At 42.8% G+C, this 17,569-nt stretch overlaps 1 protein-coding gene across 4 annotated transcripts; it reads right to left on the bottom strand.

Moving 5' to 3' along the window:
• Positions 1 to 3,771: 3,771 nt before the first annotated feature.
• VDAC3 (voltage dependent anion channel 3) lies at positions 3,772 to 16,682 on the bottom strand. Of its 4 annotated transcripts, none has more exons than XM_059909350.1 (9): positions 16,473 to 16,678; positions 14,217 to 14,285; positions 13,362 to 13,411; positions 10,246 to 10,398; positions 9,350 to 9,402; positions 8,030 to 8,257; positions 6,336 to 6,486; positions 5,455 to 5,512; positions 3,772 to 4,301 (listed from the first exon to the last, which is right to left on the bottom strand). In XM_059909350.1, exons 2-9 carry the CDS (start codon positions 14,281 to 14,283, stop codon positions 4,210 to 4,212), a joined length of 852 nt encoding a protein of 283 aa, XP_059765333.1. In that variant the 5' UTR covers positions 14,284 to 14,285; positions 16,473 to 16,678; the 3' UTR covers positions 3,772 to 4,209. The 4 variants fall into 4 exon arrangements, with proteins under 4 accessions (XP_059765333.1, XP_059765335.1, XP_059765334.1 ...); XM_059909352.1 differs by lacking the exon at positions 16,473 to 16,678 and adding an exon at positions 16,252 to 16,347; XM_059909351.1 differs by lacking the exon at positions 16,473 to 16,678 and adding an exon at positions 15,877 to 16,218.
• Between the last annotated feature and the right edge of the window lie 887 nt (positions 16,683 to 17,569).

Genomic DNA, 17,569 nt, shown 5'->3' with positions numbered 1-17,569 from the left:
CAGGGGTGCTGTTTCTAAAGGGGAAGAGGCGGAGGGAACTGACCCAAGAGCACACAGAGCTGCGGGCTTAAAGGGAAGGGGGGCTCCACGTGCATGTGCGTGCAGAGAACACGGCGGGGTGGCCCACAGACAGCCCCGGCTCTCTCAGGGCTCCTTCTGTCCCAGGTTCTAGAACCTGAGCCTGGCCCAGTTGGCAGTGAGCTTGCAAGCACAGACACTTAGTACCTGAATGAAGCTTCAGGACACTGACTGCCCTCTGCCCCCGAGCAGTGATGCTCAGACTGTGATTTTGGATTAGCGATGCACAGTCCCTTGCAGAGGGAATTAATAGTTAAAATACGGTGTGTGAACTTTCATCTCTTCTTACAAAATCTAATAAAAACCTCATGCCTATTAGCTTCTCATCACGAGCAACGTCAACACTTTGCTCAGTGTCCCTGTCTGGGTGACTTTCCCCAGGGGAGCAAGCAGGAACCACTGGTGTTTCTTGCCTTGGCTGACGGCCAGCCTCGCGGACCCTGCGACTGGGGGGCACGTCCTCTGCCGAGCCCTGAACGCACTCACCACTGCCAGACACGCTGCCTGCTGTGGGCCGCGAGGAGCCCTCTGCCTTTGTCACAATAACATCGATTAGAAGAGCTTGCCCCTGGTTACAGAAATGAGAAATTCACTTTAGAAAACCAGAAAAATTGTAGTAAAGCATAAAACAAATAAAAATTAGTTATGATTCCACCTTCCTGAAGTAATGAACATTAATATTCTGGAGTATTTTCTCCTGTATTTGCATAAACGTTTTTCTTAAATAAAACAGATTAGTTTTTTACCTCGCTTTTTCTGTGTAACGTTGTGAACAAACCTCAGTGATTCTTACGCCTCAAAAACGTGATTTTTGATGGCTGAGTAATATTCCACTTAATGGACAGACACACCATCATTCCCCATCCATTTCATCATCCCCATCTGAACAGTGATCAATGTGTCTCTGTTATAAAGAACACTGCAGTGAGAAACTCTGTACATCAATGTGTGTGCATCTCTGATGATTTCCTTAAGGCAAATTCCCAGGCATGGAGCCACCGAATCAAAGAACCACCTGACATCAGATGCGTCTAAACCGGAATGTTGGTTCTCTGCTCCCAGGCTGCACTGAAGGGCAAATAAGCTACCCTGAGGGTAAGGCTCAAGAATGAGGATCCCAGCAGGGTCCTGAATGGATAATTTTTCAAATTAAATAAGATCAAATAAATGAGTGGCCACAGGAGTTACAAGGCTAAACTGGAGAGACGGGGGCGGCAGTGGAGGGGGGAATTGCTCAGGTGCATTTTACAGGAGAGAAGAGCTAGTACTGAGAATTTCCACATGAGAAACCATAAGGAAGACCTCTATCCCAGGACCCCTGGCATGGCTTCCTCTCCTGGGCGACTGCACTCCAAGCTGTTTGTGTGAGCGGCCAGCAGATTACATCACGTAGGTGACCAGCACAGGGCCTGGCACAGAAGCTCAAGAAATGTGCTTTCCTTTCTGCTACAATATAATGACGAGGGTACTCAGAACACAGCCCAGCCAGCAATACAGGTCAGTAAAACTGCGGAATAAAGGCTGAACTTCATGTCCCTACGTTCATGTCTGGGTTACTGGATCAACACAAAGTTTGGCTCTTTAGCTCTGTAAGAACACGTCACTGAAAAGGGAGAGCACAAGGAAGGAAAAAGCACCGACCTACAGCAATCTCCTTCCCATCTAACTCAGGCCATAAGTACAACCAACCTCATCAGGTAAGTAACGAAGCAGTTAACTAGGGGAGCATCTCGGCAGCATTGCCTTGCACCTCCTCATGCCCCAGCCCCATCATTTCCGTCTGCCGCCCTGAACACCACCGGACTGAAGAGACACGGCCACAGCCGCACCCCTCTAACCCAAGGAGCTCCCGGTGCAGCCGCCGGCCCAGCTCAGCATCCCATCCCCGTTCAGGCTGCACAGAGTTCTCCCTGTAAGATACAGGCGTCAACAACACAGAACGAATTTGTCGTTTACGCCCCTCATTCCCTTTTCCTTTTCTGTTATACTTAATCTCCTGTAATGGTGGTTCAACCCACAAAGACAGTGAGAAGATAAAACTGTATCATGTGGCTGGTATCACAGATATCTTCTGACATAAGAAGTGGTGGTTGGAATTTGGATTCTAGTAAAGATAATCTTTGGTGGTGGTAGGGAAATACCTTGCAACACTGAAATTTTCCAAAAGCAATCGTGTCCAGTTGTTTTTAAGATGACTCATTTGGAAGCTGAGCAAGGAACTTGAAGAGGCAAATCAGGGAATTACAAATGATTAGTAAACACACGAAAACAGCTCCATCTCACTGGCCATTAGGGAGATGTAATTAAAGCAAGATATCATTTTTCACCTCTAAAACTGGTAAAAATCTTGAAGTCTGGTAACATTCAGCGTTTTTGCGGATATGGGGAAATGGGTACTCTTCACCACCACTGGTAGAAACACAGATTGGTACAAAATTTCTGAAGGGCGATTTTGTACTACTTACCTAATGTGCACAACCTATGACTCAGCAATCTCACTTGCAGAAACCGATCCCGTAGACCTGCACCTCTCATACAACAGCCCCTACTGTACATGTGGCTATTCAATTTTAAAAGTAATTTAAATGAAATAGAACGAAAAACTGAGTTCTTCCACTGACCTACTTACATTTCAAGTGCTCGACAGCTTCGCATGGCTAGTGGCTGCCGTGTGGGGCAATGCAGACATACCTCGTTTTCATCATCACAGAAAGTTCTACTGGGCCGTGCTGCCATGGGAATACTCACGGAAGTGGACAAAGATACACGGACAAAGATATTCAATGCAGCACTCTTTGTAAAGCAGACTGGATACAGGAAAAAGGGGACTAAATAAATGCCACATTTATACAAAAGTATAAAAATAAAAAATATGAGGCATATTTATACAAACAGAAAGAGGACTCTGCTGTTAACTTTATAAGTATGTTGCAAGACAAGATACGCATTTTAACATTTTATATATATAGATAGATATTTATGTGATCTCTAAAGACACTGAAAAATATCGCAAGGATATATGCCAAGCTATTAGTGGCAGTGGAAGAAAGAGGGACTGGAGAGAGGAATGGGAATTTTCACTTTTATTTATGTCTACACTGACTGAATCTGTAGCAACCAGCACATATTTTGTTAAAAAAAAAAAAAGATTTTCAAAAGGAGCTCTACTCTGAGAAAGATGATTTACCAGTAAGCCCTGAAGACATCACAGTCTACTCATTTCTTTTCTAAACTGCTATTTCCATCCTCTGGCCATCATTCTTCTAGATCTAGTCATCAAAGGCATTGTCCTGAGGCCCGGGGGGGCCACGGATGCACCCCATCCAGCTGTGACCCCTCCACCAGCCTCTCCCTGGCAGCGTTTCCCCCAGTTGTACTCTTTCCTTTGCCCTCTTTTCATCCACTCACACGCTCACTCTCCCTCAGCAGCTTTACAAAACTACCAACAGGATATAGTCTCTCATACTGCAACAGGTAGCAAGGACCTCAGCAGATGTGCTTCTAACCCCCCAGAACAAAATGCACTGTTTGACAACTCGGCCTGACCGCAGAAGAGCAGCAGGAGGGTGGTAAACAAGAGTGGCGGGGACGGGCGGCAGCACAGATGATTCAGACACAAATCCCACAGATGAGTGTTTTCCACAACAAAATCAATCACACCAAATACAAGAAACTGGCAAGTGAGATGAGCAATTATGTTCCAAATGTGATGGGTTTATTTTATTTTACTCTGATGCAAAACGAAAGATTCCACTGCCGCACAGAGGCCAATATATTACAAGGTCATGGAAAAGTGGTGTGGGACATGCAGGACGTGATGGACAACTGGAGGGTCGGGTCATCTCCTCTGTAACATGACACTACACTGTCGCTGAGCAACACACTGAAAATAACACTGCGGAACTGAACTGAAATGTGGCACAAATGTGACAACTTCTGGGCATGCCTTCAAGCACACCTCCCTTAGGCTGGACTCGATATCTAGGCTTCAGTGTGAGGAGGATTACAATTCTTTGGAAAAATAAAAAGTTCACACTTTTGAAATTTCACAGAAGAATTTTAAGGCCAAAACATAGTGGGTTCATTTCTCTTCACCTCCAGGGACAAAGCTGATGCTTATTCAAAACCACATTAAGCTTCTAGTTCAAATCCCAGCCCGACCTTGTGCCCTCCTGCATTGAAGTTCTTTCCATCGATTAGAGCTGACAGGGTCAGTTTCACTCCTAGGAAGAAGCAAACACCACAGTCACTTGTAACAAGCGTTACCATCAGATCTGCATTTCCTAGAAGCAACGGGTGGAGTCAGTGGCATGGGTTACAGCTGGCTATGGGATCACATCTGTTACTCACGCGACGCCAGGTTATCCACAGCCACCCGATCTGTAAAGCACAGTCACGGCACACTTTATTTGGCGTTCAGGGTTAAGAATGATGAGTGATCAACCAAACTCACAAGCCACAGTAACCAAGTTATTATTAGGAATACAGTAAGTCCCCTACATACAAACCTCCAAGTTGTGAACTTTCAAAGATGCGAACGTGTGTTCACATGTCCAGTCATGTAAGTTAGTTCATGTGTCTGGCATACACTGTCACATGTGTGCATCCTTTACAAGTGGTTGTGCTTTTGTGTACTTTACTGTACTGTATAGAGTACAGTAGTACGGTATCTCTATTTCAAGCCCAGGATGTCCAGAAGCAAGCATAAAAGCAGCGGTGATGTAGCTGGTACAGTACTACCCAGACATCACTGGATCATTTCTTCAAGAGGGTAGACAGAATTGAATCCAGCAAGGAGCCAGAACCTGTGCCATCAACATCAGCCATGAGTGAAGTTGCAGCTTGCCTTCCGTCTCCTATTGCTGACGATCCTTCAGCTCTACCATCTCCCACCTCCTCTCCCTCCTCCAGTCAGTACCTCTTCTTGCCTGTCCACTCGATGCCAGCCCCTGTGTACCAGCTGTTGTACTGTACTACTGTACTTTTTAAGGTAGTGCACTGTAAGATTAAAAATGTTTTATTTGTTGTGCTTGTTTTTTTATGTATTATTTGTGTGAAAAGTATTATAAACCTATTACAGTACAGTACTATATAGCCAATTGTGTTAGCTGGGTACCTAGGCTAACTCTGTTGGACCTACGAACAAATTGGACTTACAAACGCGCTCTTGGAATGGAACTCGTTCATATGTAGGGAACTTACTGTACAAAAACATTTTTTTAAACAAAAGTGCTTAATCTGTTTTACTTCGAACAACCAAATGTTACAAAACGGTCTGAATCAACCTAAAGTGATTGCAGGTTGTCTGTAGGTTATTTTCATTATTCCTCAATCACCTTCTACCCCAAGCCCATAGTTATTCACTCCTTTACTCACCTGGTCGAAGGGTCTGAGTATAACCCAGTCCAATCAGGCTGGCATTATTCACTTTAGCCTAAGATTAGGAGATGAAATAGAAACAGTTAGAAAACAATCAATTTCATATATAAGTCCAACACAACCACTCCATGCATCAGATTTCCAAAGCTGAAACATCTTAGGACCAATCCAGAATTAGTAAAACTGAAAACTTAATTAATAAAAGATAAATGTTTTAAGAAGTCAGTACGGGACAGAGGGGACCTTGAAAATGCATGCTTAAAGGCCTCGAGCAAAATTTTAAAACACTGTGCAGCCAAACATCCCTCCTGTGAACTGAATTCTTTTGAGTTACCAGTTTTACAACCTCTGACAGTGGTAAGAGCATGAACTCTGGTGACAGACAGATCTGGGATCAAATCTTGGCACTGTCTCTTATTGTGTGACCTTGGGCAAGTTACCTGACCTCTCTAAGTCTCAGCTCCCTCATCTATAAAATGGGGATGAGGGTAATACTACTCACCAAATAGAGTAGTTGTGAGGGTTAAATGAGATAATACACATAAAGTCTTAGCACGGGACCTGAAATTTAAGAGCTCAATTAGTGTTATTAGCAAGAATTACCAATGGCAACAGGAATAGTAATCGAAACCCAGGAACTTATAGATAAGAAAATTTTGAGGCCAAAGAGATAAAATGACTTGAGAAGGTCAGACAACAAATACAGGAGGAACTAAGATTAGAACCCACAGTTCCTGACTTCAGGTGTATGCTCTTTTCACTACACAGTGACTAGCTCAAAGTTAATAAAGAACATGCAAACTACAACCACATCACAGCATCCATTTACGACTTAGACGAAACCCTAAGAGCAGACCCAATCTGCAGCACATTCTTACACATAGAGAAGTTCTACAATCCAGCTTGTACTTAGCGGCGATGCCGAAACGGGTGTTGTTACTGCCAGCTGTCCACGCGAGGTTTATTGATGTTTCGATCTTCTCGTTCACCTTCTGGTAGATCGACCCTCCAAATTCAGTGCCATCGTTCCTGTTTTCACAGCATAAGAAAAGTCATAAATATCTAGTTTGTTACAATATGGAAACAAATTCTAAGACTATCTAAATCAGGGTCTTATTTTACAGCTACAGACTTCAGCAAACTTCTAGCATAACTGACTTCCAAACAAAACAGTTATGTAATTTATAACCACCTAATTAAAGCATAGTAACATCTGATTCATTTACTTGGCTCTTCCACGTGATATGAATTTCTTAGACACAATTCAATTATGCACAAAGGCAGACACCTCAAGTAAATATGATCTGTATGTCTCTGAGATGTTCACAGTATTTAGAAACTTCAAAGTAGAGTTACATAAAGATTCTATGAAAAAAAATATATAGTGGTACAAGCCAATTCTGGATTTCACTGAAAACACAGTCTTCGCATTAGAAGCGCCCCCATACAATAGCTACAGTGCATGGCCCCAGGGAAGCACGCAACGTACTCCTTCAGAGCACCCCAGAAGTCAGTCCCTGAGTTTTCATAATACTGTTTCATCAATTTCAATGCCTCTTTCTACACCACTAGTGACTTTATTTTAGTCACCATAAGTGGAATAGAGTGTCTAGTGGAAAGCAATCTGCAACACTTCAGAAACACAGAGCTGATCCTCTGCTTTTCTACCTGGGACAGCAGCAGTGCCCAGTAGGCCAAGACATAAAATACAGTTTAAAAGTTCAAATTCAGGGCTTCCCTGGTGGCGCAGTGGTTGAGAATCCGCCTGCCAACGCAGGGGGCACGGGTTCGAGCCCTGGTCTGGGAAGATCCCACATGCCACGGAGCAACTAGGCCCGTGAGCCACAACTACTGAGCCTGCGCGTCTGGAGCCTGTGCTCCGCAACAAGAGAGGCCGCGATAGTGAGAGACCCGCGCACCGCGATGAAGAGAGTGGCCCCCGCTCGCCGCAACTGGAGAAAGCCCTCGCACAGAAACGAAGACCCAACACAGCCAAAGGAGCAGTCGTCATTTAGAAAAAAAAAAAAAAAGTTCAAATTCATGTAACCAACAGGCTGCAGCCTACAGACTTGAACCCAGGACTGCTCTGAGGACTTCCGCTACTTCTGAATACAACCCAGGATAACTGGGTTCTGACCAGGGTACCTGAAAACCTCCACAGAATTACACCGGGGATGTTCCAGGACGCTCAGATCAACTAGGGGGCTGTTCATGATCCTAACAGACCTGCTTCTAGAAACTGCCAAGATGAACAGGGAACCAGAGGAAGCAGGAACGCCTCCAAAGGATCCCTTCTATCAGGAGGTGACCCCTGCCCCGGGCTCCCTCCATCCCAGTGGCTGGGGTACAGGCTCAGAGGCCAGCAGCCGCCAGCAGCACAGCACTAGCGCCAAGTGCACTAAGCTCTGCAGCGCTTTGCCGACCGTGAGCAGCACAGTCAGGCTGGAGTCCACCAAGGCATGACTGCACGCACGCGCCACCCCTCCCAACCTTCTCAACATGCTAATGGCTACCTCCCTTCTGCGCGACCGTGCCGGCGCTAAAGGAGGAACTCTCAACTATGAACACTCACACGTGAGTGTGCAGCTGGAAGTCTGCAGCCTTGTAACCCAGGGCGAAATTATTCTGTGACAGTTTGGATTTGGCTGTGTCAAAACTCATCTGATAGCCAGCAAGCCAACCTTCAATGGCCAACACAGCCCAGCCATAGATGGTTGGTCCAGAAAAATCTATATCAACATTACTGCCAAGACTGAAACAATCCCGTTTATAGGAGGCCTTCAATTTCCCACTCTTCTTTCTGTAAAAAACAACAAACAAAAACAACACAATGAAAACAGCACAAGTTTTCACTGCTGTCCAGAAATCTTTAGAGTAAGATCCCTCCTCTCCCACAATGTAAATACTGTTTTGGCAGGTGGCACATATACAGTAAAAATGTTTCAAATGACAGCTCTACAAATGTAATTTTGTTAGGATTAGAAATACATGTACTACTTTTTACCTATTCCTCACTGTAAGTTCAAATGAATAGGATATTTCATGATTAATTTCATGAAAGCATAAGTATAAAAAGGTGTAAGATATTTCAGTACCAAATTAATAATCTGAATGTGTATGTATACAGACACACAAGAAACCAAATTTCTTTAAATGTTTCCAAATGCTACAAAAGGTAACGCCCAACAAACTTCTAAACTATTAACCTGTCATAGAGAGAAGTGTACTATTTTTTTTAATAAGCATATTTATTTTCCTTAGGCCAGTGTTTTCTCCCTGGACAATGTTAGATGGATGGAACAGAAGTGTACATTTTTGAAGGACAATACTGAAAACACGAAATCAGTTCTTAATAGTCCTGCGCTTGTCCTGAAGACAACACAGGTGTGTAGCAGGAAGGACACGCCTGCTGTTACATTGGAGGAGAAATGCCACGTGGCCCCCATCAAGCACCTGTCCTTTAGAGAGAGGCAGGTAGGAAACAACATAATCCCCATTTTTCAGATGAAAAAACTGAGTCAGAGAAGTTGGGGGATTTATAAAGGCTAAGAAATCAAGTAAGCAGAACTATTCTTTGCAGTGTTCTGGTGCCAGGAGACTACACTCTTCTCTTAAGATGTTAACTTCTCAGCAAGACATAACATCCATGAATCTTCAGGACAGCTTAAAAAATATCTCGTCTCAGACCCCTCTAGCTCCTAAATTTTTTCTACTATGTGCCTCTTTGAGTGTCACATAGGGAGTGTCCTCAGGGAGTGTCCCTCCCTCTCTCCTGCACACACAGGTCTCTGTGCCCCTCACCTCCAGAGCTCCTCCTGCAGTTCCCTGCCCTAGACCTCTCTATCCCTTCAAGCCACAAGACCATTTCAGAAAATGGGGTTGGGATAATTACCCTGTGTTCGGTACAAATATGGTATCAAGAGTCAGTTTCAACCCTTCAGCCAACTGAAAAATAAAGATTTCAAATTAACAATCAGCTATTTTTAATTCTTTTCTTGACTTGAAAAACCAATTCTAAAGTTTTCTCTAACTTCCTCTCTAACAAACAAGAAAGTCATTAAAGAAAGCCAAATATTAAATGATTTAATAAATTGCCTCTTCTTCCTTCCCTGCCCCCTATCCCACTCCCCTCACCCCCAGGCTTCATCATGATTCTCTCACCCAAAAAAAGGCTAAAACATATAGGTCAAATCCTGTTACAGCCAATAATGTAAATCAGAGTACAAAACCACAAAATCCCAATACAGCAAAATAACTGTGATATCCTCTTGAAATTATTATAACTGGACATTTAACAAGCCAACCTAAGTAATTTATTTAGCTATACATACATATGCATTATCTATATATGGTGATGTGCAAATAAACATACTTCAAAAAATAGTGCCCTGAATGTAGCAGGCACTTGACAAATAACTGCTGAAAGATTTTCTCTTTGAAAACATTAAAGAATTTTAGAAACATTTTTCTGTGGAGTCAATTTTGCAATGATTAAAAAACAAAATTAAATTACATCACTACAAATAGCTTGGTCTACTCAGGAGAGGCTCAGCTGTATAACAGTAAGTATTATAGAACTGGTCAGAACAAAAGATATCATAATTATGTATGCAGCAACAAAACCTTACTTTCTAAAAACATAAAACATACCACAGAAGGCCACATGCAGAGAAAAAATACGAAAACTAGACAGGGTGCAAGATCTCATTCAGATTATATTTGGGATTTGTTCATCATTTTATCCCCAAGATAACTTTACCCTACAGATAACTTTCAACGCTCTCTTACCTTATTCTCCAAAGAGATTTCTGTCCCAAGAGTATTGTCTGTGTTCCACTTTTGGGTGAAGGTCAGTCCATAGTTACAAATCTTGTATTTGGTCTCTAGGTTGCCTGATGCTTTCCCTGTATCAGTGTAAGCATGACCAGAAGTAGAAAATTCCTGGTAAGAAAAAATAATTACTTTAAAATCAGCTCATCAGATAGAAAATATTCATTCCAGAAAGTAATGTTCAATGTAGCAGAAACCAACACAACTTACTTTTTACCACAGCCCTACTCTGCAGCAACTTATTTCCTTCTTTCCAATCTCTAAATATTTTAACCAGTCTTGCATCTTCCCATTACTCCACCTCTCTTACTGATATTTCTGTGCCATATACTCTCTTACTAAATGGGAATCTCTCTTTTAAAAGAAAAATATCTTTACTGAAAATAAATGCCTTTTCTAAAAAGACAAAAATATTGAATCTTAAATATGTACTTTCATGACATGAAAAAGACTATCAGTTCTCTATCATACCTTTTGAACTATTAGTTAACTTTAAAGTCCTTAAAAATCCCCAAACACTAGAAGCCCTAGATTGCCCCCTTTTAATAGGGCCAGAACTTTATTGCATTAAAAAGCCTTATTTTTATTGTGGTGAAATACACTTAACATAAAATTTACCATTTTAACCATTTTTATGTGTACAGTTCACTGGCATTAAGTACATTCACACTGTTATAAAAACTTTATTGCTTTTGTCCACAAAACTATCCGTAAGACTATCAGCATAAACAATTTCAATAATTGAAAATACCCATTTTTCACAAGAAAATGGAATGCTGTAACTTATCCCTCTTCCCTGTCAAATAGTTACTATGAATGCCTTAAAATATATCCTCCTCCCAGTTAGGTGTCCCTCAGTCAGATGACAATAAGCAATTAGAAATAGATCTCCTTCTGGGGGAAGCACTCAACACCTGTCACTGTCAATCTATGAACTGTCAAGAAAAAACATTTCTGATTGGCCCTGTTTTTAAAGAACATTTCTGAAATATTGCCAACAGTAATGAAACCCCGCCAACCCTGCCCCCTAACGCTCGTTCTACAGGCTGATGAAACAACTGGGAAACTGTGATCTGTTTATCTACACCACGCAGAAAGTTTTCAAAGAGAATATCACACTGCACACTAGGGGCAAGGCCTTGGTAAAACACGATAAAATGCTGGTCATGTTTAATAGTTCACATCACTTTCTTTTAGTAGATCCAGCTACCTAGTGTTTTATTTTTCACATTTACCTTTCATAAACTTGCAAGTATAGCAAATATAAACCTTAATTTTGGTGCAAAAAATAAAGGTAAAAGAGTATTTAGTCTATATTTCTTTCTTATCATCATTTCTTAGTCTGAAGCTCTGTCAAAAACCTAAAATGCCAGAGGTACAAATCTCAAAGAAAAGGCTAGAATTTTCCTAAGTTGAGTTCCAGGCTCACAATTGCTTCAGTTTTTGTCTAATTTCATAATTAGCTCAAACAGTGCAAAATATATTTATAACATGCACATAACATCTATGGTTCTGCATTAAATGCTGGTATGCAACAAAACAATCATGAAAATGTTACTGTTATAGATGGCATATCATAAAAATACCAAGATACGATCGAGAAAATTTGGAGCAGTGGATGAAATTTACCCTAAATCAGTACCAGAGAACAAAAGCAGCCATAAAAACAAGCACACAAATATACTGTTTTTCTTACCATCTGAATGAATATTCACACACAACAGCAGCATGAAAGGGAGATAAAATTTTAGTTGTTGATTTTTGCAACACAAACCTACCTTGAGCAAATTCTGAGGTACTAATCAAAATGAGTATAATTTTTCTATTTTAATAGACGATATAACAAAATCCCATCCTAGTAGGGTAGCTGCATACATATTTATTTACTACTAGAAAACCCAGGGAAAGAATAATAGTGACAAACCAGGACTATATGAAGCCTAAGACAAAGTACCATAAATACTCCACATGCTTCTTGCCCTTCTAATTAAATCATTATATCCAGAAATAAAATTTACGCTGGTTTGAATAGGTAAATACCAAACAAAAAAGATGCAGCCAATAAAGAGAAATCAGAGAATAAGGTGAAGGTAGAGTTGATCTATTTGCTGAGACTTACTTAAAGAAAGCTCTGGTTAGTGACGCTCTGATAATACACTGATATGTCCTTTACCATATTCTTAACTTCCAGTAAAAAAGACTTTATGAACATTAATAAAAACTGTAGACTAATCTTCTACATGCATTTCTACATTTGTTTCAACTAATCACGAAGGGACAGAGACTAAAATTAATTTGTTTTTGTAAAAGGGCAACAAAATTTGCATGAACCCAATACAAGGGAAGCAAAGATTTTAGTGTCCATATACATATTCATGAAAGTATAAAGATATGGCATGGGTCAAAAAAAAAATACATATATATACATACATATGTATACATATATTCTGTATCTTCTGAGAATAAGACTCAGAATACTCTTATTATGACAAACACAAAGGGTCTTCCCCTAAATTCAACCTGACTGTCCTTGGGCTCAGTGGCTGAGCGGCTCACTGAAATCTGAGAGCAGGACAAAGCTGTAGGGAAGACAGCATAGCACCAAAAGTATGCCAGTTCAAGTAACTTGACTACACAATGATTTTTAAACAGGTTCCTTTAAGTTAATTATGCTACATCTATTAAAAATATATTAAGGGCCTTCCCTGGTGGCGCAGTGGTTGAGAATCCGCCTGCCAATGCAGGGGACACGGGTTCGAGCCCTGGTCCAGGAAGATCCCACATGCCACGGAGCAGCTAAGCCCATGCGCCACAACTACTGAGCCTGCGCTCTAGAGCCCACGAGCCACGACTACTGAGCCCGCGTGCCATAACTACTGAAGCCCACGCACCTAGAGCCCGTGCTCCGCAACAAGAGAAGCCACCGCGAGGATAAGCCTGCGCACCACAACGAAGAGTAGCCCCCGCTCGCTGCAACTAGAGAAAGCCCGCGCGCAACAACGAAGACCCAACGCAGCCAAAAATAAAATTAATTAATTAATTAATTTAAAAATGTATATATATTAAGTACTTACCACTCCACTACATGACTTGGTTCTCAGATCTATTTTGACCATGCCAAATCCTACACACACACACACAAAAAATTAATGTACAAAATGTGACATGCACTCCAGTGTCTGCAACTTAGAAATTACGAAAATAGTCCATAGTACATTCCATATGGAAAATACTCAGTATTCTTGTTAGGTGAGAGTTCCACAAGGAATTGAATTATAACAAAATAATTTAAGTTTAATTTTTAAGTCCCTCAAAATAATAAAGACATATTTTGAAAATATAAGTTAAAAAAACAAATGGATGAAAGGAATGTGTACTATTTTAAGAACCAAAATTATCAGAAATTATGCTGATATATATATACAAGCTTAAAATATATAATTAACATTACTAGTTAATAAAACATCAAATGTGTACACCACAAAAAATTAAAAATGTAAAGACTAAATTTTTAAAACTAAAAATAAATGTCCACTTGCTTTCAAACACTGTATGTTCCTCCAAAGAAGTCAAAAGCTGAAAACACTGCCATTATTTGGAGGAGGAAAACTACACCCCCTACGTTAGCTGTCCCCAGGGCTAACCAAAGGAGGCACACATATTACAGATTTAAATGATTTCACCCAACAGATAATATTAAATACACAAATGCTATGTATGTGTTAATGTACACAACAGCTTTTAATGCTTGTGGGACTCTACCTCTAAAAACAGAAGTCTAGTAACCTGCTAATGGTGATCCCCTTAAATCTTGTAAAATAGATTAATGCTGACTTAACCTCATTTTACTAAGCACAGTATCTCCCGTATAGTAGGCATTCAGTACTAATGCTTACCCCCAAATTGGCAGTTCACAATAGCATACTTACCATATCCTTTGTTGAAGACATCCTTGGCAGCCTTTCCTAGGTCACAGTAAGTCGGTGTGTTACACATATCTTATAAAGAAAAATGAGGACAAGGGAGTAGAAGTAACTATTTAGTATTTTTTCACTGTTCAACTGGTTAGTTCTGTGAGAAGAGGTATACAGTTTTTTCTTCCTTTGCGTCATTAATGCTTATGCCCTAATGCAAGCCAAGTTAAGAGAAAGCATGCTGCTCCTTTAAAAAGAGCTTTCCAGAACGCTAGAGAATAAAAGGGTTTTTCATGAGATACACAAAGGTCATCTTTCTGATTGCATTGCAAAGAAAAGAAATTTCTCCCAGGCTGAAGGAGATGCTCTGTTAAACTGGACTTTTACTTTTTAAAAAAATGCAAAAATGTACATTAGAAAAACATTTCTTGGGCTGTTATAAAGCCAAAGAGCTGTGTAAGATGTCAAGGTAAATTTTCTGAGGATCTGTAAAACAGATGCAATTAAACATCTTCAGGGTTACCGTTTTTGCCACTCTGACATTCAGTTCTTAAGAATTACCACACTAATTGAAATGTATTCACCCAGAGTATGCCCTCTCTCAAAACTCTTCTTAAAATAAAGTGCTATAATCTTACCTAGTAACCAGATACAGGACAGGGTCTACCTGCAGCAGTCTGCTCCCCCAAATCGGTATACACTCTAAAGTTACAGCCTTCAAAACCCAAGAGGCTTGACTTTTCATCTTGCCTACTTAGTATTCGGCCAGCCTTTCTACTGCCAAGATGACCCTCACATCAAAATCTCAGGCCTATCGACACTGCTGAACATACCACTCCTTTGCCCTCTGCACGACGGGAAACCTCTTCCTGCAGCAGCCTCAAAAGCCACATCCAACCAGTCGTAGAACCCCCGCAAGCAACCCCTCTGGCCCCATTACTACACCAGAAACATCCAGAGCACCAGCTAGCCCTTGCAATTACTATGCCTGAATCACCTACACAACCGAAGCTATTTATTTCTATTTGGCTGAGCTCTTAGTCTGCCCTTCTGCTAAGTTTCTGCCTATCCCACCACACCTGAACACAACACACACTTTATGGTGCACTTCGTAATTGTGAATTCACTTAAAATTTGTCCCTTAACCTAAACCTGTCAAATATGACAGATATTAGGATATGTTAAGAAAACGGAGTATTAAAATATATATAAAGTTAAGAATAAAGAGTAAAGGTGAAAGGAGATAAATGTACTGACTCATAGCATCGTAAAGCTTTGTTCTAAGCCACAAGGTTTCATAGTTCACTCCCAGAGCAAGTGATTTACAATTCAGTCCTTTGTGTTCAAAGGATCAATTTTAGGCTTTTTACACATTGCCAACTGCAATCTGATATTACTCTTTATGATCACAACCGATGCCGGTATCTGTTGAAATGTTTCCCGAAGTTCAGTCTAAAAAGCAGGCACTACGTATTCAAATAGAAATGTTAAGGCTTTACAGTCTGGTTTTTTATCTACCGACAAGAGAAAAAAAACACTTAAATGTTTAGAAACATCCATCCAGGGACCCATTACAGTCTTTTAGCATTTTGCTTCTTTTTCAAAACCACTTGCCAGACACTTTGCAAAAGTCATGTACGGGGTTGGACCTCAATTTTGCCTAGTTCAAGCTTACTTTTTCAGGCCCAGGATCCTGATGGGAAGTGCACTGCTGGTATGATCAAGCAAAAACTCGAGAAGCCCCAGAGACGTCACGTTTCGCACATTTCCATGACTACAAATGCACTTGTCCGTGGGCACGCACAGCGCCCCGGGGTTGCAGGAGCCGCAGTCGGGGGATGGGGGGTGGCGGGTTAGTTATAACCCAGCTTCACACGATTACTAACGCGACCGTCAGCTCGCCTCGTCCCTTGAAGGTGCACGTTCAGCATCCTCCCCTCGGCGGCAGGGAGTGGAAGAGCCCCCCTGATGCTGGACTCCAATGCCGGGGAGGAAGCCGGGGGCGGGGGTGGGTTCGGGGTTCCAGGACCCTACTTCCCTCGAAACCAACCTCCCGTCCGGCCTGACGCCCGGAGAGTCCTGGGGGCCGGCCGGGCGCGAGCAGGTGGCGGCGCGGCGGTCCATCACCCGAGGGGCCGGTCCCCGCCGCCCCCGCCAGCGGGCCCGCGCCCCGTTAGGCGGCCCTGCCTCCCGCGGGGCCCTGCCGGTCGCCGCCCCGCCCCCGCCCCCGCCCCCGCCCGGCCGCCGGCCCGCGGCCCCGGCTCGCCTCACCTCCGACGGGAGGACCTGTCCGCTCAGCCAGGAAGGCCCGCCCGCTCCGCCAGGGCACCGAAGAAGGTCTTCTTCAGAGCAACGCCGTCCGCGCCTGCGCGGCCCCACGCCCGCGGTCTTCTTCAGAGCACCGCCGTCGGCGCCTGCGCGCCCCGAGCCCCGCGTCGCGGCTGCGCCGGAGTGTCGCGCCGGGGTCGCGCGCGGCAGGCCCGAGGCGGACCAACACCTCCAACCGTCCGAGTGCGCGCGTGCGCGGCAGGGCCCGGCGCGCAGGGAAGGGCGGAGGTGGACGTGGGGCGCGCAGGCCGGCGGACCGCACCTTTGTCCGCAAGGGGCCCGCTCTCGCGAGAAGGCGCGAAGGCTACTAGTTACCTTTGCCAGGGGAGGGGCCGCGGCGGTGGATGCGGCGGTACCAGCCACTCCGCAGTGGATGCTGGCACAGCCGACCCCGGCGTCTCCTTCTCTGGCGGATGCCTGGCCGATCTGTGTGGGGATTTCGTCTCAGGGTGACTAAAACTCAAGAATGTGGCCCTTAGGTCATCTCATCTTAAGGATGAGAAAAATAGGTCCCGAGGGGGTAAGTGACGTGACTTATTCAAGGTGACACAGGGTAAATGATAATTCAAAGGCAGAGAGGAGATGGAGGCGGGAAAGCTCTCCTTCAGAGACGAACTGCAGCTCATAAGTGTAGAAGAAATTATAGAAATAGGAAATCACCACTTTGGAGCCACCAATAACTGATTCAAGCAAAATTCATCAATAGATGCTGGACGGTTGAGGATATTCATACAGTTCCAAAGTGTCATCCCACAGGTTACTTAGTGAAGAGAAAAGGGTACCTTCACATCAAAGAAGTCACCCTCAACCGAGTGATCACCAGGGATGGTACAGACTGACATCACATGCTCATTCTTGCCAAAAAAGTGACTTCTCTCTATTCACAAGGAAACAATCAGACAAATCCAAATTGAGGGACATTCTGCAAAACAACCACCTGGTCTCTTCGAAAATGTAAATTTCATGAAATATTAAGAAAAAGGCTAGTGAACTGTTCTAGATTAAAGGAGACAAAGATATGACTCCAAGAGCAATGTGAT

This window comes from Balaenoptera ricei, chromosome 21 (genome assembly GCF_028023285.1).
Source record: "Balaenoptera ricei isolate mBalRic1 chromosome 21, mBalRic1.hap2, whole genome shotgun sequence".
Taxonomy (NCBI): Eukaryota; Metazoa; Chordata; class Mammalia; order Artiodactyla; family Balaenopteridae; genus Balaenoptera; species Balaenoptera ricei.
This window is presented reverse-complemented; position numbering and strand designations above follow the sequence as displayed.

Bases quoted from the DNA above. Each gene is read 5' to 3' on its own strand.
- VDAC3 (XM_059909350.1), bottom strand. From the start codon at position 14,283: ATGTGTAACACACCGACTTACTGTGACCTAGGAAAGGCTGCCAAGGAT. The intron at 13,412-14,216 runs GTAAGTATGCTA...GTGTGTGTGTAG, and splicing joins TGTCTTCAACAAAGGATATG to GATTTGGCATGGTCAAAATA. The intron at 5,513-6,335 runs GTAAGAATGTGC...TCCTAATCTTAG, and splicing joins ATTGTAGAACTTCTCTATGT to GCTAAAGTGAATAATGCCAG.